The sequence below is a fragment of the Nymphalis io genome, chromosome 5 (assembly GCF_905147045.1).
Source record: "Nymphalis io chromosome 5, ilAglIoxx1.1, whole genome shotgun sequence".
NCBI lineage: Eukaryota > Metazoa > Arthropoda > Insecta > Lepidoptera > Nymphalidae > Nymphalis > Nymphalis io.
Window position 1 is genome coordinate 3,289,749 of NC_065892.1, and position 15,572 is coordinate 3,305,320.

Below are 15,572 nucleotides of genomic sequence, written 5' to 3' on the forward strand. Positions count from 1 at the left end.
CCCAGGTTCTGTGTCCCTGTGGTTATCTAGGCACTAGACCAACGAGTCAATCAATGTGTTTTACAGTGACTAATGTGTATATAGTATAAAGAGTTATACGAGCCGAAAACCTTATTTGCAGTTTCAAAGGTAACTCATATAATCAAAAATTTCCCATACAAATGAAACATCGAAATTATTTTGATAAAACTTTAATTTGGTATTTTAAATAACAATTATTACAAATTTAATGGTAATGATAAAGTTATCACAGAGCTGCATACTAAAATACCTATGGACGGTTAAAATAATATAAATAATTAAATCATATTATATCTCAATATAAATAATTGAATCGTATTCAAATTGTTAATTACATTGAAATATCGTTACAACAAAATTTAGGCTGTTACCGGCATAAGTATCTTTAATTTATATGGATGCATTTTGAAATGTGCGTGATTAAAAGGAAAAACGAAATAAACTTGGTGGTAGGACTTTGTGCAAGCCCTTCATATCCTGAAGGTACCACCCCCTATCGCCTAACAGCAATACTTAGGTATTGTTGTGATCCGGTTGGCGTGAGCGTAAGAGAGCCAGTGAACTTGTAGATAAGAGGCACATAACATCATAGTTTCCAATGTTAGTGAATAGTGGCACATTGATGGTTTAAGGAATGGTGAATATTTCTTAGAGCGCCTCTATGTACGATGGCTAAGTTTAGCTGTCCGCTTCCCTTAAAAAAAGTTCAAAGGAGTTTCGAAGCCGTTTTTGAAGAATATTTTACACAAATTTAACTCTTAAGTCTAACTTTAATAGTTTATTAAAAAAAAAAATCATTCAAACCTTTATGGCAACACCAATCTACAGATCGCTCGTTATCGGTAAAAGGATCAAATTCTGTTTAATATTATTCAACTAATAATAAAATAAAGTACTCATTTAAAACAATTCGATTTATATTTTCATACATTACCATTACCTATTGAGATTATTCGCAATGAGGTTTACTTTTCAACGCACACATGGACTCAGCGATGCTACTCAGGCTGCATTTTCAAAGCATTCTGGTCTATATACTATCGTCAGTTATTGGCCGTAATATAAGAGAACTGTCAAAGATTTAGTCATCCACCCGCACTTGGTACAATCAATCCCATTGTTGGTTCAAAATTCCAGCACAACTTAACAAAAATATGACTTTCAAATTATCAGTTTCAAAACAGGAACAAATTCTTGACATAATAGAAATTTAATTTTTGGTAACAATTGAGTTCAATTCAACATTATTAGTGATGTACGTAAGCTTTCAATCGCCATATAAACTGTTCCACTTAATGTCAAAGTCATCCAGGTTTTTTATATAACCAACTCAGCATTTATTCAAACGCCAAACAGAATTGCTTTTCCAGTTGAAAAGGTTAAAGGCAAGTGTAAATATTGGCACAAGGGATATAAAATCTCAAGTTAGTGGTTGGCTGTGACTTGACCGGGTTAAGATTCTATTTGTTACTCCACCAGTATCTTTGAAGAGTTTGAACGTAGCCACTTAATGTCAGGTACATTTGTCAGTCTGACTTCCTAATAAAAATAACAACTAGTCATTTGTCATTTTAGCGCTTACTTAATACTAATTAATGTAATTTAGGGGTTTCAATTATAATATACAAAAAAAATAGTGGAGCAATGTGATTTTAATATAAAAATTAATATTAATAAGTATACATTTTTTTTTAATTTTAATTCAGTAAAATTAAATTAAATTAATGCAAATTAACATTTAGGATTATTCAGTGTTTTGAAAATTACATGTAATTTATTCATGACTTATTAAGTGATGTTTATTTTTAATCAGTACATTTTTCATGTAATAGATATTAAGCGCCATATTACAAATTATTAAAAATGTTCAGAGGTTATTTGCTTAGTGAGAGTATTAAGTACATTTGAGTTTCAATTACACATACATTTAAGTAACATTCAAATTAAGAACCTGTTCTATAAAATTTAAATATAAATTATACTTTAAATTAGAGATACATTTAAAGTATATACTTGTTTTTAAAGGAGGTAGTGATAGATTATAATAAAAAAAAAAACAGTAAATTGACTAAAGGCGAAATGAAATCATTAATAAATAAGTTAACTATAAACATTATCACACTATGTTTTTATGATTGTTCGAGTACAAAAATGCAGACATTTACAAAAAATAATACAACCTATAAACCTCGGTGAACTAGAAATATAAGTTAATTTTGTCCGTCAGTTGATAGCTGAAGTAGTGTTTACAATGTTTTTTTAATTTGCAATGTTTTTCAGTTCAAGTAAAATTTTACAAGCTATATTGGAACCCCTTCTTATACTACGGAGCTGAAATTTTACCAATTAGTAAATTAATAATGAAATATTTGCTTATGGTAACATAATTTACATTCAAGATTGGCTCCCAATGAAGGAAATCTTAAATGGTCAACAGCATAAATACGAAATTTTGCATAGATAAGCGTATTAAAAAAAAATTTTTAATATTAATTTTTTTTTAGTCATAAGGCAATATTACTTTTAATGTCTATTTAGTTAGTTTTAGGGACGAAACTGTCGTCACTTGCCAAACGTCATAAGTCAATTTTAGTGTACAAAAAAATCTAGATGTTACCAAGTTACGTTCAAAATTCAAATTGAGCCGATTTAAGTCATATCATGAGACATCTGATTTTACTTCACCTATGTGGCATTTATCTATAGGGCTTTGTACTGCGTGTTCATTTACGTTAATATTATTTGTACCTCGCCCAGCTCTCTCTAGGGCCGGGTCAGCGAGCATCCATGCAGGTCGATAGATCATTCGGCCGTAAGGGTCTTTGTATGCGAGTGCGGGATTGGGCCATGTATTATGAATGCTCCCTATTGATGTATATCTGTAATAAATAAGTTATGAGGAAGTTAAAAATATATCAATATAACAATCCAGTTGCTCGTATTTTCTATAAAAAATAAAATATAGTTATCTGTTTAAAAATACCATCGAGTCGATAAAAAAATTCATTTCCAATTTTTTCTACAAATTTAAATGGGACGAAACGGTTCATAAATGACGGAGTTCTGAGTTAATAAATAAAAAAAAATAAAAAATAGAACCGAAACCTTTTTTTGAATTCAGTTAAAAAATAAAATGATTCTTTTGTTTTATAATGCTCACCCTATGTCATAAAGGCTACAATAGGGCACTTGTCTCTGCAGGATGTAACTCCATATCTGATGATAACTCCAATTTAATAATGGTGATACTCTCACAATCTGTGGCCAGTTGGTATCTGTTTTCTGGGAGATAGAAAAGGTTATATAGCCTCATTATATTATATATATTTATAACTTATAATGCAGTTACCGAACTTCTAAGTTAGCATCACTTCGTGACAATAAATATTTTTTAGTATTTCTGTAAAAAGCCGAGATGGCCCAGTGGTTAGAACGCGTGAATCTTAGCGGGCAAGCACCACTGAATTTTCATGCGCTTAATTTGTGTTTATAATTCATCTTGTGCTTGTCGGTGAAGGAAAACTTCGTGAGGAAACGTGTCAAATTTCACTGAAATTCTGCTACATGTGTATTCCACCAACCCGCATTGGAGCAGCGTGGTGGGATAAGCTTCAACCCAGCCCAGCAGTGGGACATTCGCAAGCTGTTACTGTTTTATGTAAAAAAATTCTTTGTAACAGCTCGTAATCTAGGAGATGACATTTCCGTGCCTCGGAAAGCACATAAAGCCTGCGCCTGAACACTTCCGATCGGATTGACATCCCATCAGATTAGGAGATTGAAAGAATAGAAAATACTTCTGTGTTTGCGCATATTTATGTCTTTGTAAATATTATATATAAAATTCACAGTTTACTATATAATTGACAACAATAGGCGTATTACCACAATTCGGTTTATATATGTTTAAAAATATAATGAGTACCTGCATGAATTTCAATCGTTCGCTGTACGGATCTGTTCGTCTCGTTCCTAATAAGCATGCTTTTAATTTGCTATCCTGCTCCATTGTCCTTTGTAGTGTCGTCTTAATTTCTCCCTCCGTTACTATTATTTTAACACCATAATGCTTCTCTATTTGTTTTACAAAATTTTCAATTTCCTTGAACGGACCAATTGTTCTTATGTATACGATTTTAACGTCTTTTGCTATATCATCTCTTTTGTATAAATCTTTTAATACGTTTATTGTGACGTCTAACAAAACCGTGCAGTCTTTCCCGCCATTGAACGATAGGAACACTTCGTCTAATTGGAATTGATTGAAGCATTCTCGTATAACCTGGCGATTATAATTAATTTAAAATAAAAAATGCAATACACATACTAAAATAATTAAGAGAGGAGAGAGTGGTAAGTTTTAAAGTCATTTCGGGCTATCTTTATATAAATAGGCCTAAATTATGGTTCTTTTTAAATAAATAAAAAAAAAAATCTTCTTATTAACAATTGACAATTTTTATTACTTTTCAGGCGAATTTTATCAGGCTACAACACCGTGACCATGTCGATACTATTTACCAAATTCAAACGTTCAAAAAGCGTGCTCTACATATGTTGCTTCATAGAGCCTTAAATAAAGTAGTTAAGTATTTTATATTGTGATTTAATATAATAGGGTATTCACTACATTTGTCACCATAAAAAAATGTTTATTAATATGTATAAAATAAAATATATAACCTGTTCTGTTTCTTCTAAAACGGTAGCAGTGTTTTCAAAATCCATTACGCCTTCAATTTTCAAACATGAAACTGAAATTAAAAAAAAAGTTTGCTTATGAACAGTATAAGTTATAAGGAAGAAAAAAAAGTACTGTCTTATCTTTTGGTTTTATTCAATGTATAGTAATAATGATCCATTACTAGACCACGTTTGTTTTACTATAGATAGAAATACAAACACACACTTATTTAAAGTTAAATAAATATCGTGTTAGCCAGTTAGACAGTAAGCTATCAACTCTATCGCCATTATCATAAAAATATTTTTCGCGAAGTTTTTTTCAAGTATTCATTAATTAATATACTAATATTATAAATGCGAAAACATCTCTGTCTATTACGCTTTTAATGCTAAATCACTGAATCGGTTTTGATGAAACCTCAAGGAAGGACATAGGCTACATTTTTATATCTAACACCTGACCTCCGAACACACGAACGATAACGAGTGTATTGATAGATGAAATTTATGTCCTTTTGTTTTTAAGCATTCCGGTATTATTTATGTATATTTATTTTTATACTCTTTATTGCACACCAATATAGACAAAAATAATAGGAGTAAAACAAAAACAAAGAAAAGAAAAATGTACAATAGGCGGCCTTGTCGCTAAAACAGCGATCTCTACCAGGCAACCTTTGGTAGAGGAGAGAGATAGGATACATACAGTATACATTGTATTTTACTGTACTTAGTGGTAGGGCTTTGTGCCAGCCCGTTTGGGTAGGTACCACCCACTCGTCAGATATTCTACCGCCAAACAGCAATATTCAGTATTGTTGTTTTTCGGTTTGAAGGGTGAGTGAGCAATACAGGCACAAGGGTCATAACATCTTAGTTCTCAAAGTTGGTGGCACATTGGCGATGTAAGGAATGATTGATATTTCTTACATCGCCAATGTATACGGGCGATGGTGACCACTTACCATTAGATGGCCCATTAGACATTCAACCTACCTATTTCATAAAAAAAAACCTTAAATTATTATATTAAAATAAAATAAAATCGATCTTCTTTAAATTGTGCCATATTTTTCCATTATCAGTCAACCCTATTACTCCAATGAACTTTTAAACTATATATCCGACGCGATGAGATAATGTTATATAATGAGGCAAAAAAGCGATTTATTTATGTTATGCACAATAATATAAGCATATAATTTTTATCCATTTATTTTTTTAACCGTTGTTAAAAATCTTTATTTATTCTTTTTAAAACTTTAAAACGTGATAAAAAATTTTAAACGTCGATATACTTATACATATAATACTTTCGTCTATTATAAAAATAATTTTAATCGTAATTAAAGTAGAAAACATATGGTAATTTGAACCGTCGATTTCGCGCCTTTATCGAATGCATATACAAAGCTAATAAGGACAATCACGTTGGATACAGAATAATAGGTATTGCAAAATATATTTAGAGGTTACGCCACGCTGTTCCAATGCGGATCGGTATACGTGTATATAAAATGAGCTTTATTTAGCATGAGATGTTTTATAAACACGAATAAAATTTCAGTTATGATTCCTAGACTATAGTTCCAGAAATTATAAATGCTATATTGATTTGTTTATTAAGTCTGTGAAAAAATATACATTTGGAAAACTTTGTATTTAAATTGTATAATTTCCACAAAAAAAAACTTTTTTTATAAGTTAGTTAGTATACTAAAAACAGACAAATATAAATTTTAAACTTTGCAATTTGACGGATACTTTCAGTGAATTAGATTACTATTACAAGATGAAACAAGTTTTTTTTTACTACCTCAAAATCCTATATTTGTCACATTTTTTTAATCTTTCTTTTATTTATTAGCACTTTAATACTTTTATGAAATTGTAATCGGCGCAATTAAGTATAACTATGCATGCAGAGTTTGCTTTCAAATGGGTGTACATAAAATGTTTCTAGTTTTAAATAATTTATTAAGTTATTTTTTGTAACATCCGCTAGCAAACCTTTAATAAAAATAAAAAAATTAAATAAGAGAAATGCTTTGCAGATTTGCTAGTGTGTATAGGCAATGAGATCACTTACTTCATATTGTAACTATTCATATATAAAAAATAAGATATATGTATATATCAAAGGCATAAAATGTTGTTTTTATTAAACCATTAACTTTTTAATCTATTACCTTTAACCCTTTTTAAACTAACACTTTCACATGGTCCGTTTCACATTTTATGTATCCATTGATCATACATTTCTTATATGTTTTATTATACATAACAATGGGAATATTACATATAAAAAGATAAAAACATAGTTAAAATGTATATATAATATGTAAAATGTCCCTAGTTAGTTTTCCGACGATGAACTTAAAGATAATAGCATAAATGTTGTTATTTAAACATTAGAGTAAGTATCAAATACGGTAGTATGCGCAAGGGAAAAGATGGTGTGGCTACCGCTGGTTTTTTAGTAGGTATTCCGGCGCCTTCAGCGTCGGCGAGCCCCACATACCCCCACTTCATGCGGGGGAAACGCGTAAATGCGTTTTCCAGCGAAAACAAAAAAAAGTATCAAATACTAATAAGTGATAAAGATATAATGAAAAAAAAAAATTTAATAATTTTGTCTGTCCAAATTAAATGAACACTTTAATGTATTTGAATAAAAATATCAATTAGTAAACATATTTTTATTATTTACTTATTTTTATAATATATTCCGGCCCATTGGCAGGAGGACTAATGATAAACAAACCTAAGATTGACATAATGCATGAGATTTGCTATAGCTCTGCTATATTATGCTCTACAAACAGTTTTTAAGAATATATCATTATTTTTAACACAACACAATTTCACTTAATACTTATATCCACTTTAATTTTAATTTCACAACATCAAAAATCAACATTGTTAACATCCACAATGAAATTTTGTTCACTAATCCATATTGTATATCCATATTTAATACCATAAATTATTCACAAACTGCAGTTACAGTTGTTTAGTTATCTTAACTCCTCCTGCCTTTGTCATAGATTATAGAAGAAATAGATAATGTATACTTAAAAATATACTTAAAAAAAAATAAAAAAATTATGTATCTTTGTCATTTGAACATTGTTTTTTACATGGAGGTTCTTCAGTTTCATCCGAGTTATTATCAAAAATTATTTCTTTTGTTAGCTTAAATGTTACCCTCATCATTTCCTTTTTAGGAGACACATTTCTGACATCAAAAACGTCAACTATGTTAGATGATATGTCTTTACCGATATTATCATTTACCATTTGTTTAGCAATTGCATATGGATCTTCTCCAACTGAAAAGCAGTACACATATACAAATATGTCACAATCATATTTATCATTAAGTTGAGTGTCCTTTATTAATCCCTTAAAATATTTTAAAAATTGAACAGCCAATTCCGGCAAGTTCATTGTTATGTGGATTTTGGCTCCTTTCTTCAATGTCTCTTTTCCATTGTAATAATTTGTTACAAATGTTTTGAATGTTGTGCAAATAAAGTCTTTGCCATCTAAGTTGTAAGATTTGAAAAGATTCATGTTGACTTTATTCTGCTGCGCATTATGATTAAGCCATTTATATGATTCAGGATTTAAATCATTAGCAAATACTTTACATTTTTGTTTAGCAGCTGGAATAGCAAAAGGTCCTACACCACAGAAGATATCAAATAAAACATCCCCGGGTGAGAGCAATTCTAATATCCTTTCATGTTCTCTACTTAAGCGTGGATTCCAATAAACTTTTGAGAAATCAAATTGAAAAATGCACCTGCTTTCTTTAACTGTAACCAAAAAGTCTTCGTCTCCAGCGATCACTTCCATTTTGAAATTTCTATATGTATTATCAATAATGCCGGTTTTATGAATTACTGTCCGGCAATTTTGTATTTTGTCAACTAGAACTTCACCAACAAGGGAGCGATATTCCAAAAGATGGTCACGCAAGTTAAGGTGTATAATGTGACCAATTTGTGAAAAGCCACTTATTGTCTCCTCATTTTCCGGTAATACTGCTTTGAAAATAGTATCATGCTTGAAATTGTCATATGTCACTTGAATCTCTTGTAAATCAAAATTATTTTCATCTATGTCACATTCTTGTAGATTTTTGCGATCATCTTCCGAAAAGTTATGCCATTTTGTTATTTTCTCGGGATCGAAATAAATGCACTTGTATAATTTTTCACTTGGTTTAACTAATAAATTTTGCACAGGCTTAAATTTTTGAAGTTTTAAAAAATACGGTTTACAAATTGAGATAACTGTGGATAGTTTCTCATCTGGCACTTTTAAAATTGGTACTGTAATATTACGTAAGAATTTTTCACGATCAAGACGCTTCATGCCACGAACACCACTTGGTATTAACGACAAATTTGATGAAGAAGACATTTTAAATCTCAAAGTTTGAAAAAAAATTACGAATGATGGTAACATCCATTCAACAAATTCTAAATTATTAACATAGATTGCATACTAACCTAATCCGACGTTATAGTTTAAAGTGTAGAACTTTGGTGAATTATAAAAATAAATTTAGACTTTCAAATAATACGATTATTTTAAAGGATTCTTAATAAAAATAAATTGATTTGCATCCTATACAAATTTAGCAAATTATGAAAAGCTACGCGATTGTGAGTTCATAAGTTGTGGGTAATGAGTATTGTCATATTGTCAATTTGACGTATAAGTTAAGTGCTAAAACAATGTCGTTCTGAAAAGTAAAAAAACTTGGTGCTATCTTGCTGCCAGTATATAGTTAATAAATATTTTAATAATCTTTTCTAAAGCCAATCATTATAATATCCAGTAATCTAATCTATTAATTTATTAACTTAATATTTTTATCTCATGCCAAGATCAAAAAAAAAAAATTATAATCCATTTAAGTCTTCAATTAAATAATTAATAAGTAACTAAAATATTAAATTTTTAAAAAAAACCACTAATATTGGTACTACATATTTTATTATATATGTTATTTTCAATAACCATTAATTTCGCATTTCGATGTTTCACATTCACATGCTGATATCATTTACGGGGCGTTTTTTTATATACTTAATAATAATCGAAGTTGTTTGTAATTTAATTGTATTTTTGTATAACTTTGGTATGTACATGTATATGTCTTATAGTATACGTTAAAATATATTAACGATATTATTACGAGATAATTCAAGATAAAATGGAGAAGAAATTGATTATTAAACAGCTTTTAAATATGCTTTTATAAAATAGTGGTATTTGTTATATCTTATTATAATATTTACAATTATTATTAGATAGTTATTATTCATATTGTTTTAGTTATAGATGGAAATAGAGTTTATACTGCCATTCTGGTGCCATAACCGTGAAATTGACCTTGCATCGAAGTGATATCAATGGGTAAAGGATGGTGCTAACACAACCAAAGGTATAGCCTTTTTTAGACAAATGGCGCAAAAACGGTGTACTAAAATTAAGTTATCTTAGAAACTAACTTACCGTAGCAGTTCTATGAATAAAATAATTAGCTTTTTAAAAAAATATTTAAATCACAGTGATCACCAGTTTTTATGTTTCAGTAGACTATACACACTTCAATTACATTATTATAAAAATGATAAAAGTGCCTTATCAGAAAAGGTCAAAGCGTAATTTGACTATAATCCATTTCAGTTAATACCTGTCTGTCTGCCAGGAGCATAAGTATATTTCCCAAAAAAAAAAAAGTATATTCGATTCCGATATTGCTCCATAATATTGTTTTTCCCACGTGTGTACTCTTTTTGGCCGTGTCGGATTTTCCGTCCTATCGTATTATAGGTGAGAGGGAATAAATAGTGCATCTGTGTTTGCGTACGCACTTTTAATCTATAATATAAATGTCAAGGTCTCGCTCAGTTTGGCTAGTTTCTCATGTTCAAATTTCAATTGATCGAGAGTTTAGTTGAGTTTATATATTTATTATTATCGTTTATCATAAATATATTTTTATAAGTTAAAATTATTAACACTTCCTAATTACCTAGATCATAGTACTTAAGATAGAATGGCGAATTAATTTTTATACATTATTTAAACTCTGTTCTCAAGTAAGTGACTATAATATGTATAATAAATAGGTCTTATTGTGAATAACTGTCTTTAAAATATAATAATTACAATGATTGTTGCATTAATGAAAATAATTCGATATTCATACCTTTAAGAAAGCAGCTTGTCAAGTGCAAGGCAGCACGGTTCGCTATTGTCTACGGATACAAATTTAAATTAAAAAACTTTTACCAACACCGGCGACCTCGAGAAAACTATATTTTGATACCGCTCTATGAATATTATATCTTTATTCGAGCTAAAAGAAAGTATTATAAGTTAGTATGGGTACTAACTTTGTGTAAAGTATTATTTTCGTTGTAGATAACTTTTGTATTTTTATTTACGATTAAAATGTATATTATATTTATGAGTAAATATTATGTAACTGTGTAATTATTGAAGATTTATCAATCAGGTCATTAGTATATATTAGTAAACCGTACAGTTTAAATTATTTTGTTCAGTCATTTATTAACGTAATACGTATTTATCACTTCGAAAAGTGATTCGATTTCATTATTTCATTTAATTTAACAATTTAAATAAAATTAATATTTATACAGTGACATATAAAGATAATACAGTTATTTATTAAAAAAGCAATCAGAACATACGTATTCCTTATTATTTATTTATTCAGTTTGTGCCAGATTCAGGCGACAATTTGGCACGAATTTATGTTATTTATTTTCCATCGAAGAGTAACTGTTTGTTTTACGTACGTGCGTTATTTATTTTTGAAATTTCATTCGCTGGGTAACGAATGTTTTACAGACAACGAGTACATTATGAAATTTTACGATATAGCCAATCACGTGCAGGTTGCGGCTTTTCGGTATATCAAATATCATTTTGATAAAATTGATCCAGTTGAGCTAGCGCTCACATCTTCTGCAAATTATATAAACGATAATGTCCTGATCGGTTAAACTATCAACGCAAAGTCATAGAGACTTGAAAGTTGGGGAAGACGTTTATTTCGTTTCATTCGTTTTAGATGCGATAAAAAATGATTACATGCTTTTTTGAGATAAGCGTAACGTATAGCGTTAAAAACTTATTGAAATATTTTTGTAGTATTCCGCAAATAAATCACGTGCTCGTGATAATATAAATTAATAATTCAGATTAAGGATTAAATTATATTTTATGTCAGCTAATGGTTGATTTAGATTTAGCTGATCAATTAGGCGATTACAACTCATGTTATAGGTAACATACAGGTATATGTATGTTAGGTTCGTAGTTTGTTGGGAATTTATAATATTCAATATCGTCTTTGAAAAATTGTCAACACTTTGCTTATTAATATAATCAAAATATACCTTATTTAAGTAAGGACATCAAAGTGCACTTTTGATTTTTTTAACAAGGTCTCGTTAATTATAAATCTACCTAATGTTAACAGTAACAGCCTGTTAATGTCCCACTGCTGGGCTAAGGCCTCCTCTCCCTTTTGAGGAGAAGGTTTGGAGCTTATTCCACCACGCTGCTCCAATGCGGGTTGGTAGAATACACATGTGGCAGAATTTCAATGAAATTAGACACATGCAGGTTTCCTCATGATGTTTTCCTTCACCGTTAAGCACGAGATGAAAATTCAGTGGTGCTTGCCCGGGTTTGAACCCACGATCATCGGTTAAGATTCACGCGTTCTTACCACTAGGCCATTTCGGCCTAATGTTAATACAAAATAATTAAATCGTATTGTTTGTTATTATAGGTCATTATAAATTCTGCCCGAAAGTTAACTACTAACTCTGCGAATTTTCCTCAACTATTAGTACGCTTCTTATATGTAATTGTAAGTGTAATGTAGTTTTATCCTATTAATTATTATATAGGTAATTTATACAAAATTGCTCGTCATATTAATCCAATTATAAAATTCCAATTAAAGTAGATATCCTCACTTGGTTCATATGTTTTTGGATTCTCTAATATTAAAAAACAAGTAGGTAATATTTAATACGTCAATTCTGTTAAGTCGAGATGGCCCAGTGGTTAGAACGCGTGAATCTTAGCCGTCGATTGTGAGGTCAAGCCCGGGCAAGCACCACTGAATTTTCATGTTCTTAAGTTGTGTTTATAATTCATCTCATGCTTGACGGTAAAGGAAAACATCGTAAGGAAACCTGCATGTGTATTCCACCACCTACATTGGAGCAGCGTGGTGGAATAAGCTCCAAACCTTCTCCTCTAAAAGGGAGAGGAGCTAAGGCTCCTCCCAGCAGCGGGACATTCACAGTTTGTTACTGTACGTCAATTCTCTTGTAAATAAATTATTAACATTTCTTTAGTAGTAAAAAATCGATTACAAAAACGTTTAAAATATTTTATACATATAACTCCTACATTGCTATTTATAATTATACATTTTCAAAAACCATGATTAAAAACGTACATTAAGTTGAGGTTAAACTCGATACGTTTATCAACTTTTTTCTTTAGTACTTGGTGACATTATGCCATATATATCCACCGCATTAGATTCAAAGTGACAATACAAAAACAACACCTCATTTATAAAACTTGATAAGTAGATTAAGCTTAAGGAGTTACAAGGGAGCAGAGGAAGATACTAACATACATGGACTGCTAAAATAATAACCTGCTATTTTGCTCGTTTTTATCAACTTATCAATTAATACATTTTAAAATATCATATTAAATAAAACTGTAAGATATCAAAAAACATATATATAATCGAATCGTAAATAAAGTATTACCTGTCTGGTGTCCCAAGTATCCTAGCATTTCTCTCGCTTATTTATCTTTACACTGGGGATCTGTTAACGGCACTGTAATGGTGTTTTTATGATTCTCGCCCCCATCAACTGAGCTCTATTGTTCAAGGTTTGTTATTCAGCCGCAGTGTTTTAAAGATATTTTTTTCACACCCGTGTCATTATATATTTCACGGGTTGAAATAAATATAAGGTTTTCGTATTATAGACAGGATGTATAGAACAATTAATTATTTATACGTTTAAATATTTCAATTAAAGCTAGTCAAATCAAGGCTTTCAAATATTGCTTTAATACAAATTTTTTAAATAACAATTGAAAACGAAATCTATATGTAATACTACAAATAAGGGTCTTTATAAATGATTTTGGTTGATGCAGAATAATAATGATTTTAATAATAATAAAATGTATAGTAAAGTTGAGATATACTTATGCTTATATGTGGTGAAACACGATATCACAAATCACTTACTTTCTTCGAAATAAAAAAAGAGGTTTTAATAAATCTTAAAATGAATTGTCTAAAGCGCAATTATATACTCTATTATATATTCTATTTACAAGCAAAACCGTCGGCAGACATTATCCAGCTTAATCAGATATATATACTAATATTATAAAGAGGTAAAGTGTGTGAGGTTGTAGGGGGTAATTTTTGGATCTATTTAGCTGAATTTGAAAATTCTTTTACCAATAGAAAGCCACATTATTTGTGAGTGTCATAGGCTATATATTAACCCGAAAAATGAAAAGAACTTTTTCGTAGTAGCGGGATTTGCAATTATTGAGTGATATTTCTATTAGACGGTTTTTTTCATTTACAACATGTCAATCTATTTAAAAGTAAATTGCTTTATTACCAAGGAAATTTTATGTAGATAAAATTAATTTTTTACAGTTTGTTTTTTGGCTGCATAGTTTAAGAGATAATTTAAAATATCAAATACGCGAGACAATTTTACTAATGTTCGGCCAATCGATCACGAGTAAAAATGTTTACCGCTCAACGAAGTGGGCACGGTTCAGCTAGTTATATAATAAAACTTTCAAAACGCACTCGATCTTCTAGTATAAGTTTCATGTATATTGTTTTAGATTTTTTTTTGCTTTAACATTACAAAAAATATTCTCTTCTTTTTTTAATATAGATTTATTGTTGTTCACGATATATTTTATTTACTTTATATACTCAATTGGGGTTTACCACGATTATACTTTTTAATGTTTTACTCGACGTTTCTGTTACAGGAGACAATTTTTGTTCGTTTCAAGTAAGATGGCGGTTAAAACCATACATATTATACGATGGATTTATTTGTTATAGCTTAGGATGTGCATTGTTGATAAAGTCAGTCCGTATTTTTGGGATTGTTAAGCATTTGCACAAAATGTTATGAAATAAATGATTGTATTGTTATTTAAAAAAAAATTATGTATGTTTTTCGAAATAATGTCTTCTTGTACCAGATAATAATAACCAAAAAAGATAAGCAATCAGTTCGTAGCGATTTTCTTGTAAAAAATTTTATTACCTCTGTAAACCGAGGGAACGAGAAACATTTAATAAAACGCAATAAAATAACGATATCAGATATGAAGAGATTTGTTAAGGCATAATTCCGGCGCTAAACGAACAATTTTCGTAACAACTAGGAGAAATGGTATAACATGCTAACAGCTTTATCCTTATAGATTTTATCACGTTATAATGGTTTTATTTTTATTTATCTAATGTCTCAATAATACTCGTAAGTTTTGCTATTTGTAATGAATAGTAGAATTTAAAAGCGATTTTATTCATTTATCTTGAAGTGTCTTTCTTTATTTCGAAGTACAATGTTTCAATACAATAATGAAATAGATATTGCTTTTGCCAATATTATTTGTATTATATTATGATTTCCTGAAAAGTATGGGAATGGTTTTGTATATATTATGAGGTAAGGCGTTTGCCTATGCAGGGATATCCAAGTCTTATTTATTGGGGT

At 29.7% G+C, this 15,572-nt stretch overlaps 2 protein-coding genes across 2 annotated transcripts; both read right to left on the reverse strand.

The window, feature by feature from the left end:
• Positions 1-250: 250 nt before the first annotated feature.
• Positions 251-9,395, reverse strand: LOC126768562 (FAD synthase-like). Its single transcript, XM_050486749.1, has 5 exons — positions 9,228-9,395; positions 4,705-4,775; positions 3,947-4,303; positions 3,182-3,303; positions 251-2,900 (listed from the first exon to the last, which is right to left on the reverse strand). Exons 2-5 carry the CDS (start codon positions 4,747-4,749, stop codon positions 2,681-2,683), a joined length of 744 nt encoding a protein of 247 aa, XP_050342706.1. The 5' UTR covers positions 4,750-4,775; positions 9,228-9,395; the 3' UTR covers positions 251-2,680.
• LOC126768513 (tRNA (guanine(37)-N1)-methyltransferase) lies at positions 7,392-9,234 on the reverse strand. Its single transcript, XM_050486673.1, has one exon. It carries the CDS (start codon positions 9,181-9,183, stop codon positions 7,813-7,815), a length of 1,371 nt encoding a protein of 456 aa, XP_050342630.1. The 5' UTR covers positions 9,184-9,234; the 3' UTR covers positions 7,392-7,812.
• Positions 9,396-15,572: the final 6,177 nt, after the last annotated feature.

Bases quoted from the DNA above. Each gene is read 5' to 3' on its own strand.
- LOC126768513 (XM_050486673.1), bottom strand. From the start codon at position 9,183: ATGTTACCATCATTCGTAATTTTTTTTCAAACTTTGAGATTTAAAATG.
- LOC126768562 (XM_050486749.1), bottom strand. From the start codon at position 4,749: ATGGATTTTGAAAACACTGCTACCGTTTTAGAAGAAACAGAACAG. The intron at 4,304-4,704 runs GTTATATATTTT...TATAATCGCCAG, and splicing joins TTTTAGAAGAAACAGAACAG to GTTATACGAGAATGCTTCAA. The intron at 2,901-3,181 runs GTGAGCATTATA...TATTTATTACAG, and splicing joins TGTAGCCTTTATGACATAGG to ATATACATCAATAGGGAGCA.